The following is a 13,120-nucleotide window of genomic DNA, read 5'->3' on the forward strand; positions in this document are numbered from 1 at the left end:
GTTATAAAATGTATTATATGTAAAATTTACTCCAGTTCACAGCTTGCTGTTTTCAAGCCTTGAAACTATGGTATCAGTGGGATTAGTTTAATGAAAGTTATTTAAAAATGTCTAATTTTATTGGTAAAGACTAGAAATTTGGGGTTATTAAAGTTTTAAGCATTTGTATGTTCGTATTGTTTCTCTAATATTCAGAGTAAATATTAAAGTAACCGTATATGTTGGAAATATGAACATATAGCTAAGGACTCAGTGTGAGCTGTTAACCAATATTAACCCCTTAATGACAAAGCCCGTACATGTACGGGCTCAAAATGCATTGTTTTCAATGGGTTTAGGGACCGCCCATTGTCCTTAAGGGGTTAATTTAAACACGTCTTCATAGTTAATATAGAAGTCATGGTTACATTTTAAACAGAGAAAGACATTTCTCACAGTGAGGGCTGTAAAGCTCTGGAATGCACTGTCTACGAAGTTGGTGACCACAGGTATTGCGGAGGTTTTTCAGAATAAACTATAGAGGGGTGCACAACATAATTGAAAAGTTGTTGATCCATGGATTTTTCTGGCTACCTATTGAGTCATAGATTAATGCCTAACCTCTTTTTTTTAGCCAAATTGGAAATTATTTTTTTGTCATTATTTTGATCAGTACAAAAAGGAAACGTGGATTTAAGTAATTTTCAACTTTTATTAATTATGTAGCTTCTTTACGTAAATGGCAAAAATCCTCAGGAAGTGCCCTATGCTCAAAAAGAGGACAATGCACATAATGACAATTCTTGAATTCAGACCATAATAATAATGCAGGCAAGATAATGAATTTTCAGAACAAAGTAGTCGAATAATAATCTCTGTAAATACTGAGCATTGAATGATATGCTTGCTTGAATGCCAAGTTCTGCAATGCAATAAAAACAATCATTTTATATAGACATTTCATAATATACCAATTGAGTTGTGGATGTCGCAGAACAAGAAATGGGATTAGCCATTTTTGACAATGAAAAGTTAAAAGAAAACTCATTAAACATAAAGCAAAAGCTCTCTTATCTAAGAGCTGGGTTTATGCATCGGGCACTAGAGCAAAAAATAAAAAAAGGCCAGAACAATGTTATTATCTTTCGCTAGTGAATGTCATTAAAACGGATTACAAAGTCATAAAGTGATTGGGGCAATTTATTGTACAAACTAATAGAACAGCTTCTATTTAGTTGGTTTATTCAATGCTAAAAAATTACATACATTTAATAAAAAATAGTAAGAATGCCCAGAAAGGTCAATACTTCCAGATTCACAGGCAAGGTTCTCCTCTCCTGATGTGTCTGTATGTATATTTGTTATGTGTGTTAACTGCCCCATTAAAATTATACACCAGTGCGTAATTTGTTGGTGCTTAATAAATAAAAGGTAATATTAATGATAATAAAGCATCAATATCATTAAGGACAGACCTTACATTTGCATAAGGTTGGGTTCCAGAAAAAAGGTGATGTAAAATCAAATAATGCATGATTAAACTAAATTTCAAATTAAATCTAAATTAACTTGATCCTGATTTCAGGTAGGGTATACAATTTTCTTGGGAATTGAACATCGTATACGATGCATCATTTTATCAGCATATATACTGCATAGTGCCCTAAACAGTACAGTATGCAGCTATCTAGAATGCTAGGTTGTTCAAATGGAAAGGAATGAGGGACAGCATTAACCATAGTGGACAAATCAAATAATAATGATGTCATTAGTCTAAAACATAGGTATGATGTAAGTGTGAATGGCTTGACAGTTTTAGTCTCGAATTCCGGGCTAGGCTTACCCCCTACTTACCCCAATAATGAAAGCACAACACTAAATTACGTTGTTATTTATTGGAGCCATTGTCACGCCAAAACCTGAAAACAATAAACATAGGTACGTTAACAAAGACTATGACTCAAAAACAAAAACACATAAATATATACAACAAACCCACTAAGCTTGCCAAGTATCCCTGGTATGAGAGCCAAATATCCATTAAGGAAGGGACATAACCCGATGCCTCCACCTAGACCTGAGGCTCCAAGCTCCATCTTTTTCCACCACATTAACCCCCCGGATACCTGGCAAGCTGCTGTCCCTTAGACTGTGACAAAACTCCACACACAACTTCCCAGAAATCTAACAATTAGGGGAGGGAGGGACACGCAACCCAGGTATGCTTTCTAAAACTGGCTCCCAAGCCCGGGAAACCAATTAAATAACCTAGCCCCAACTCCTCCCCTTAAATCCCTAAATTCCCGCCAAAAGCCTGCCCCTCCTCTGCACACCGGTCAGGGCCCACTATAGCCCATTCCGGCCCCCCTGTGGAGTTCAGTATGTTGAGTCCATGTAAATTGAACACTGTTGTAAATTGTAAGCAGCAGTTCGCCTAGCAGCACTTTATTTATATTAATGACATATTACATACAAGCATTAAAGGAAGGAGCCTAAAGCTATATATAGTATTTTCTATAAATACATTGTATGAAGGAAATTGTATATAATACCCTGGAAATACCATAAAACAATTCATAGTCACGTTTTAAATAGCATCGTCTAACCTTTAAGCACAATGCGTCGTTCATCTCTCTGGAACTGAAACCTTCAATATAAACGTGAATTTGTTCTGCCTGAGCTAGGTCCAGGCCCGGTTTAATTAAATTAAATGGTAAAGGTTTTGCATACTGATGCCAGTGCATGGAGGCATTCAGTCAGGTTTAATGTGAATTTAGTAATTGGTTTAAAGCATCACGTAGTGGCATATTATTAAAAGCAGATGGCATGTCCAGTTTTATAGCATATTTTGTATGATGGAGTGGATTGTTAATTAAATAACATGACACACCATTGATGTAACATCCTTTATTTATTAGGCCTTGCTGCCATCTCAAATGAGTATTAGGAGTTATGTTAATCACCGTCTCAAATGGTGTTAGGTTTAAATATCCATAACATTATTGCAATGCAGTCATTAAAAACTATCACTCAAAAGATTTGTACATCTGCCTTGTTTCACAAGAACTTTAATTATTTTACTTGGTTGTAATGAAAATATATCAAGCTTTTTTTTTCCGGTGAAAACTCTGGGCTTTGCCAGAAACGTTGCCACGACCCACAGGGGCTCTGACGTTGTATTGCTAAATGAATCACACAGTCATTATGGTCTTTCGTCTGTCGTAGACATATTTAGCAGGCTATATTAAAGGAAAAAATATACCCAGTGTCGATCCTACCATATAAGCAGATAAAGCAGCTGCTTAGGGCCCCGGCTTGGCCAGGGGGACCCCAAAAACTGCCGATGAATGTGTAACTCAGCTACGAATAACTACGAATTGCATTTCTCTGTTTTTGTGAATTTTTAAAGCAAATTTACCAAGAACTGTCATCTGGAAAATAATGAATGTTAAGGCTGGAGGTGAAGATAGTGAGTTTTCTTCATTCTATGAACATATGGCTGTACATGCAGAGCCTTGCAGCTCGCCACTAGTTAAATAATTTTAAGAAACAGGTTTTTATTGCGTACCCAAGAGTCACAGTGAACGGAAACTGTTGCATCAATATGTGCATATGGCAAATTTTAAGAACTTATTTAACAGGAGCCCAAATGTTCATATATATATTTTAATGCGAGCATACTGCTTACAAGAGTGTTATATTTCATGGGAAATCTGTAGAATAGAATAACAGTATTGCATATGACTAAGCTGTTATATTTCACTAACTATTCTTTCATATATCCCATGTTCTAATAAAAGCATTAGAGACATCTTAAAGCATATGCAAGTGAGGGTGAGTGAGGTCTGTGCTTATGATGTCATTGTTTCCTCTTGTACTCTGTTGAATTTGTTCATTTGCACAAACGTCCAAAAAGGAGGAGGTAGCCCCAATTGAAGCAAATGAAAATGAAGGTGAAAGCTCAGAATTTTCATCTGAAACCTGTTATTTTCGCCTCACTCAATCATAAGTCTTTGTTTCTCCTTTTCTGCTTTTCATGTTGTCAGGGTGATTATTTTTTTCTAATAATGTATCCTACGGGTAAGTTAATTGTTGATTCAGGTTCAGACAGGATAGGAAACCGACCAAATTCTTATGGTATTTGATTCCGATGAAGCAGAGAGGTGGAAGTGTTCTTATAGTACAGAGTGGTGTCCATATGATCCTGAGGTTTGCATTATATATACCTTGTATTTGAGGGTAGACATTAAACATTATAGGGTGGAATAGCTGGAAACTTCCCAGGGTTGGCAGTCAGTATTTTCCCTCTTTTTGGGTTGTGGTGGGGATCAGGAGATGAGAATAGGAGTGGCGTTAATGCTGGTTAGACGTTAAAACGGTCTGAATTGAGCAGAGGGCATGCAAGAGTCGGTGGCACTTGGGCATGAAGTGGATGTGACCACAGGGGAGCTTTAAAAATAAGAACTTGGAGCCCTGGGGAAGCAGCGCTTCCTTGATGTCAAGCACTTGATGTGATGACATCATCACCTCAATGATTATGTTGTCATTTCCTTTGACAAACTGCTATTTTGAGAAGCACAAAACGAATGAAAGTTTACGTTTAATCATTATACATGTATTGAAAGCCACCTCAATGTGAATTCCATCATCTTTTCCACATTTTAATGATTATGTTGTCATTTTCTTTGACAAACTACTATTTTGAGAGGCACAAAACTGATGTATTTATTGTACTCCCTACAGGTGGAAGTTTACATTTAACCTCTATATGTTTACATATGGAGTCCGGTACCTACAAACGGTAGGTGTAAACATTATTGTCCAATAGTTTCACACGGTTGTAAAAAATGCAATGTGTAAATGTTTATATGTCTATATACTGTTGATATACTGATTATATACTTACAATAAATCAAAAGTCTACGGTGTGCTAAAAGATTGATCCATAATTGTAATTGGTATTTTAAAGTTGCTAAGCAACCATATCTTCTTTGGAATTTTAAAATAAGCTGGGATTTTTGCATTTTATTGACAGTAAAACAAACCGCTCTCTGTATTTTAAACAAGCCCACCTCCAGCTTTAGTCTTTAGAGGGGCAATAGAAAATTACCCATTAAAGAAACAGTTAACCCATTTCTTACATGGGGGGGTAATACATGCCAAATATTCTGATTTAGTCAAACCTATCAGGTGAGACTATTTCGTTTCTTGAAATAGAAAAAAAATTATCTTTAAAGATCCCAAACAATGCTTGCCCTAAATTGCTTTACTGCAGTGTTTTTGACAAGTTATAAATATGGAATACTAAAACAGGTATAAACCTGCTAGAACCTACACTTTCTGTCAAATTAATCTTTTGTGCCAGTTTCACATAACATCTCCGGAGAAAGATGTTTCATGCAAATTCAGCTTCATTCCTCTTTATGCCCCGGTGGACATTGCACTTTAGGCAAATATTAAGTTTATTTGCATATGCTTAACATGTACGGTAAAAGCCAATGAACACTATGCAAAATCTAGAATATCATGTAAAACTTTGTAAAAACCCATGCTGTTAGCTTGTTATTTTCCCCAGTGCTTTTTTCATGCTATATGATTCCTCAAAGGCAGGGGTGACTAATCTGTAAATCTTTGGCATGTTTTTTTGAGCATATACACTATCGTCTACAGGCATTTTTTCCAAAATATGTTGTCATATGTCCGAGGTGCTGTTCCACCTAGGGTGTCTCATAAAATATCCTCAATGCACCCAGTCACTAAAAAAACTGCATTACGAGATTTATTGTATCAAGTCCTGTCATTCTTCCAAAGCCCTTCTTTATGTATTACATCACAGCTATCTCACCTCTTACAACCAGTCCCAGCTTCAAGAATACCAAATTCATAGTTACCCCCTTAGCTGAACTTGCCCCTGGGCCTGGTGATTTCCAGAACCGCCTCTTATAATTAATGTAACTGATATTTTTTTTGTTTAGATCATGAGCTTGATATATGAATCATCCTTAAAGAAAGTTGAAATGTTGTCAGCAATCATCTATCCTTTTTGTTTCAAGTGGAGATTATCTTTGATCCTATTTCTGTTTCCACCTTTAGGTTAATGGCAATAGTTACGCTGTAATAGCGAAGTAAGTGAAAAGCAACCAAAATAGTAGCCATTTCCAATAATGTCCCATTTCGTCTCTCCTAGGAGCCTAGAAACTAGTAGAAGGTATCCATGGTATCACTACAGCTTTCGCAGGCTGAGTGCTTCCATGCAGAGATTTCAATTTATTAGCGATTGAGACCAGGAGCCAAAATATGAATAGTAATTATCAAACACTGCTGGTCTGCTGTGAGATCCCACAGTGTTCTTTTTGTACTAGAATGAAGCAATGCACCATCTGCTCAAGGATATTCATGTAAGGCTAATTTTCTTTTTGCCGTTTTTAACAAAAAACATTATCACAAAAATAAATGACATTGAAACCTAAGTGTGTCAGTCAATTGATACGGGTTACATTAAGCCTACATTTTTTTTTCTGTGTGACTTTAAGATTCTTATAACAGAATCATTCTCGGAAACAAATTAAGACGCAGCAGGTTCATGATGCCTCAAAGTGTTTACAAATACATGTTTATCCTAAGGGAATAAATGGTTGGGAGCAATGAGACACATCTGTAGAATTAATATTTTATTATACTCCCTGTGTTCCTCAAATTTTCCCAAATACCTTTTAGACGGAATGTTATATAGTAATTATTGTTTTATTTAGAAGCATAATAATAATAATTTGAAATGCGGAAACCTATTCCATCATCTAGCATTTCTATCATTTTAGCCAAAAAACTTGCATCTTTTTTTTTCACAAATGCCTATTCTAAAAATAAATTACAGTAATCTTTGATTTTTATTTGATTTATGTCACAAAATGCAATGTAATTTTCATAAGAAAAATACCAGGCCTTAGACAAAAGACATGTCGAAATAATGATGTGAAAATTGTATACTTCTAGTACATTAATTCAGTACACAGTGGCGACATTTTTTTCCATTATGTGGCCAATCAAAAGTGATTTTGTTTGAATAACACTAAAACCATACTCACAGGTAAACAAATCAACTTCCAGGACACAAAATCAAAAAACAATTGTTTAAATGTGCATGCACATTGAGCATGTGCAGCTCATAATCACAGCCCAATGTAGGTCAAAGGAAAACTTCTAACTGATGTCAAAACAAGTTGTTGCCACAGAAGAAGCTCATTACAACAGATGTGGTACAGCCAGTAGTGAGTAACATGCAAACAAATATAAATATCAATATATAAATACAATATGCTAGATACACCGTACCTATGTCCTCACACTCTGCCTCACTGAGTCTGAGTGCTGGGAGATAATGCAGCAGCCCGCCGGCCTAGTAGTTTGCCCAGACTGAGAGGAGAGGGGTTGCCGTGCTGGTGTTGGGGGGCCCTACTAGATAGGACCCCCTGGAATGCAAGGGGGCTACGCCTACGTTATGCTAGTGGGGTCAGTGAAGGGAGATCCTATGATCTCCCTCACCAGAACCCTTGGGGGTTGCAGGCTTTGGTGATTTGCACCGGCTGCGCCCCTTATTGTTCTGCTACTTGTTATTGCCAAATGGGGTGTTGGTCAAAATCATTATGTTCTGTAGATTTCATTAATTGAATTTTAGATTGGGCCCATATAAATCTTTTCATGTACTGTCCTTAAAACTAGAGCCGCCCCAAATGTCAATTGCTAAAACACCCTATGAGCAGTCCTCATAATATCAAATGATTATAGACCAAATGCAAATACCGTGTTTCCAAATTTAACCTAGAAATATACCTGTTTATGGAGAATGTAGTTAAAATCACCCTTAATATTTTAATATTATAGAAGTGTTTCACTTAATAACTGAACATGAGCTAGATGTGAATAGAACATTCCAGCTATTTGTCATTTGTCAAATGGTAATGGATCTCTGATGCTTTGGCACTATTCAGCTACGTAACGATCTTTTTGGCATATTTCTATAATACAAGGCACAACTTTAGCGCATGTATTGCAAACTGTCATAATAAAATCACTAATATATTATGGAAAACTATTGTTAAAACGGAGAAGGAAGTCAACTTGAAAATTGTCAGTTGATATTTAATTGTTTCTGGAAGAGTTGAATAAAGCACTTTTTTGGATTTTTGGGAATTGTTACTGTGACTGTTCACTGCCCAGGGATGTACGGTGAAAACCTGCTAACGTGTTTATAACATTTCTCCTGGGGGAAATAGCTAATTGTTGGCTAATTCCAGGAACATTCCACCGGTCCCTGTGGTGGTTGCTCCACATTTAGAGGTGTTTTTTATACATATGGTTCCATCTCTACCATAAAAGACCCAGCACTACACTGCAGCACTTCAGAAATCTTTGTGGTTTTCTTCAATGCCATGAGGGTTTTTTCAACTATATATCTCGTGCTAGAATATATTAAGCAGTTAGTCCCACATCATGCTTAATGACGAGTATTGTTTCTTTAGGTGATTAGCAGGTGGTCGGGCTTCACCTACTCAATATGTCACTGTTACTCCTAAATTGAAGCACATATTTCTTTCCATCTATACTAGCTTGATATGTCTCTATAACTACTTCACAAATGCATTTAATTAAATATGTCATTGTCCTTGTCAACTTACTGGATTTAAACCAGAGACACCATGAATGGAACCTGGTTACCTCTAGGTCCAGTCTTTTAGATACTGAGGTAGGTGGGTTATATTTGCCCAATTTGCCCACTTCCCATCTGTTTGTTCTATTCCTCTACAGCTAGCCATGACTCTCAATGGAGGTTGTTCACTAAGGGGAGGGTTGGCAGGAGTGTTGTGGTTTTAACTCCCCCATTTCATTATTCATTATGAACGACCAACACCGGCACATTTTATTTGTGTAAAGGATTGAGCTGACCCTGTATAATGCATGATTCAATGTGTAAAACGGTTGAATAAATCTCATTGATTTATCTATACATTGTACAGGGCCAAACCAAACATTTCCAGCAACAGAAGCTCATTGGGGTGAACCTGTATATCCTATCAACTCTTCCTTCAGCAAAAAAACATTGGGTCTAGTCGAGCCTACGGCGGCCTGCCCTCATCATTCTCCAATCACATATGGAGCAGGGGAAAGAGGCAGATACATTTATTTTTTCACATGTTAGGGAAATTAAGGTACAAAGATACTAACAACTACACTCCCAGAATTACCTAGAACATATGAGTTGCAATTGGCATAAGAGCATAGTAAATTACAGATAATAATAATGTGTACTAGAAAAGCACAGTGGGTATAATGTGGCAAAAATAGAGATTAACCACATGCAAGAACGTGCATGAATATTAAAATGTGGATAGACACGTATACATAATTATAAGTCTTTTCAAAGCTCCTTAAAAGGGTTTATGTAAAAGTACAAGTTATTACAATCATTTGCTTTGTATTTGTGAGTGTTCATGCTTTTCTTGTATCACTGATTATTAAAACTCTTGAAAACACACAGAAATAAGAAAAAAGTATCTTAATATGGAATCATTATTTTAAAAAAAAATAACAATAGAACAGAAAATTGATAAAAACAATAGAACAGAAATGATGTGGTAATGTAAAGACCAGTCAACAAACAAACAAATAAATATATTTTAAGCATATATGAAAAGTGTTTGGGAGTGAAATGATATTATGTATCATAGAACATAGCATTTATGTGTATATGTTCATCGTGTTTTCACAAATACTTTAGGAATAATCATATTCTTGATTTTTTAGTAGTTTGTTTAAGTAAATAGAAATGGCCATGTCCATGACTATATTTGTCTCCATAAATGTAATAAAGAATAGATAAAAATGTTATAAATTGTCATGAAAATCATCGTATTGTTTTCTTTCTTACTAGACACCATGGCTTTGGAATACAAGAAATTGCTGGTACAATTATCCATATCAGGTAATTAGTGTTCTAAAACTAGTTTGCTATGTGTGACCGGAATGATCACCTTTACAGTCTACAAATATAGATTTCAGATGTTGCTGACCAGTAGATGCAGTTTGCGGAGTATATAACAGAGTAACAGGTTTCCTTCTTTGAGTTTATCTATCCCTCACAACATACTTCACTTGTGTCGGTAGGCAACGTGCAAGCCTGGAATGGCTATCTGGCATGCCGAGCAAATGCCTGGTAGGCCCCTGGCCAAAAGCACACTGTACTTACCTGCAGTGTGCACCCACCAGTTGGATACGTGCAGCCACCAGTTGGATACATGCAGTATAAAAGTGTTATATGTAGCCATGTGTAGCCAGCTGGAAGATGCACCAATACCATTTGGCCACTGTTGCCCTTATCTGTAGCCATGTGTAGCCAGCTGGAGGATGCACCTATACCATTTGGCTGCCGTTGCCCTTAAAGTTCCAGAGGCTCTTCGGTCCAGCCCTGGGGACATAACTCTGATATGACATAATGTCCAATATGACACTTGTGAGATTCCAAGAAACTATTTGCAGTTTGTGAACAGACCCCTTAGAGCGAAATACAAATCTGTGAACATACAAATCACTAACATGGTGAAATAACCCTACCCAACACAAATCAGAGTGTTTTTAACCCTCAGGAATCACATCTGCTACTGAATTCCACGTGGTTTTATTTCCTCCATGTCCCCAGCTGTCTTATTTCCTCTCCTAAACCTTATGTATGCATCATAGTCATTTAACGTGTTCAGCTGAGATAGTGTCTACAAAAAGTACACAAATAGTGAGTTAAGGGCTCACTTAGAATGATGATTGTGGAAGAAAAATAACATTTCTGAAATTGTTTCCATGGCAAACTCAGTCCTGAACGAAAATAATACACATTAATAATTCAACTCAACAAGCAGTGGATTTTCTTTGTTTTTAATATTCCAAATTGTAAGCATGACTGACATAAATAGAATAATTATGTTGTTTGTTCGTTTTAGGATCGGCATATGTAAATATTATAATACTTTCATGCTTTTTTAATGTGTTTAATTAAAAATGTAGATCTTTAACACAGTATATACATTTTTTTCTCTCCTTGGTAGTTTCAGATTAATTACATAATGGGTGCATATTTTTGTCTATGACAAGACCCTTTATCAACTGCGATACTGTGTCGATTCATAAAGGAAGTACCTCTTGATGACTTATCTGCATGAGATATAATTAGACCAATAAAAACATTGTATCATATAATAAAATAGCTATAATTTTAACTAACATGTATCATGGCAGGCAGCCTACTTAAGTACGCAACACCAATAAAAACAAGCAAATACACCAATATACATGCAATAAAATTATCTAGAAGTCATACAATTCACTCAAGATGGGCTACAACATGCATTAAAATGAAGAAGAAAAATAGGGAGTATCCCTCTAAATACACCACACAGGACTAATAGACTGCTCCAAAACAAACCCAATAATAAAACATCATATGCATGCGTGGAACACATTTTATGAAATTGTGTCCTGGGCTGAGCCTTGGACATATAATGAGCAGAAACAGACCTTGGCTGCTGATATACTACATCAGCTGCTGATTGTGGAGATAAACCTCTCTTTTTGGAGTATCCTCCGTAAGGTCCTTACGTTGTAAGAAATCAGCTTGGACTCCCGTGAATCAGGGTTCTGAGAAATCTCTCTCCAGCATAGAATATTTATAATCCTCATTTTATTGGTGCTACTATATAAACATGGCTAGTTTTGACTTATTTACTGATGTGGTGATACACCTGCCTTTTAGTTAGTCCATGTTTGCTAAAGAAGCAATGGGTTGGTCTTTCTGTGGAGCAGTTTAGATGACTGGAGAAGATACATCTGATTATGTGCTTACCTGTAGTACCAAACTGCAGGTAGCATCTTTGAGACCAGTAATGCCATATAAAAGGGATTATAATATATTAATTGAGATTTATCGGCACAGTGTATTCCTGGTAAGACACTTATTCAGGGCTTTCAACGTGTTAGTTGAAAGGAACAAGCTACTCCTTGGCATAACAGATAGCAATGGAATTTTGATATGGCCAATGAATCACAGAATATCAGATTAATAAATCTTCTAAATATTCATGCAAGTTTTCACAATACAGTCAGTTAAGTTTGCAGTGAATGTAGATTATATGATTTACCCGTAAGATAGTTGATTTAGTGCCATGCGCAGTGCAAGTCATGATTTAAGCGGATCTCTAGCTGCTATAGACTGTGGTTGCTTTTAAGGAATAGAACTTGTAAAACGTATCATTATATTTCTTGATTTTGGTAGCTTACTGTACATTGTTATATCTATTGTATATGTGTATATATATATTTCCTTACAATACTCAACTTTTGTTTTTCAGCAACTAACGCCAGACCTGCATTATTACTACATCGCAGAGCTCTCCTTCTATTGGTCCTTGGTATTTTCTCAGTTCACAGACATCAAACGGAAGGTAAAATATACTGTATTTTTTAAAATAGCAATTAATGATTTAAATAAAGTTTAATTATTCACGTATACTGCCCCCAAAAACCTACCATGTAAAAGTTACCCTGCCTGAAGAAAGGATTGATAAGTGGCATTAAATGTGCCATGATCTGTGTCCAGCAGGATAGGAAAGTCTTCTTTAACTTTAGTAAAAATTAAGAACATCTTTTTTTGTAAAAGCAGGAGGAAGAAAGATCTTGTGCTGATTACAATTAGATTTTTTGTCCAATTTCTTCCTGAATTGTATTATATTTTGTAACAATCTGCTAGTAGTTATTGTGCTGAATCACCTGGTGGTAATCAGAATTTGTGTAAGTGCTTATTCTGAACTATCCAGTTGAGAAAATCATAAATCATTTTCATTTTGGTGGCAAATAAATTAATGTGGGGCTTTATATTTTTGTTGATCACATCTGCCTAGTTGTCCTTCAAACCATATATTGTTCATTCCTCAAACATTCGGAAAAGAAGTAATACATATTACATTATTGCAGTTTGAAGGATCTGTTAGCAGCTTGCTAATGTCGAAACCTTGTGCCCTGTGAATCGTGCTGCATTTTAGCTAGGAGGAATTGGGAGAGTTCCAGCAATTCTTGAATAATTAATTTCGATCTATCAGCA

The 13,120-nt window shown here is 36.0% G+C and overlaps 1 protein-coding gene across 2 annotated transcripts in view; it reads left to right on the plus strand.

The window, feature by feature from the left end:
- CERS6 (ceramide synthase 6) overlaps positions 1-13,120 on the plus strand; it is a 58,174-nt gene that overhangs the window by 29,355 nt on the left and 15,699 nt on the right. For both annotated transcript variants that reach the window (XM_053471152.1, XM_053471153.1), the window contains exons 4-6: positions 4,723-4,780; positions 9,908-9,958; positions 12,372-12,464. In XM_053471152.1, the coding sequence (XP_053327127.1) occupies positions 4,723-4,780; positions 9,908-9,958; positions 12,372-12,464 (202 nt within the window). The remainder of the gene's footprint in view (positions 1-4,722; positions 4,781-9,907; positions 9,959-12,371; positions 12,465-13,120) is intronic.

Source organism: Spea bombifrons, chromosome 7, assembly GCF_027358695.1.
Source record: "Spea bombifrons isolate aSpeBom1 chromosome 7, aSpeBom1.2.pri, whole genome shotgun sequence".
In the NCBI taxonomy this organism is placed as follows: domain Eukaryota; kingdom Metazoa; phylum Chordata; class Amphibia; order Anura; family Pelobatidae; genus Spea; species Spea bombifrons.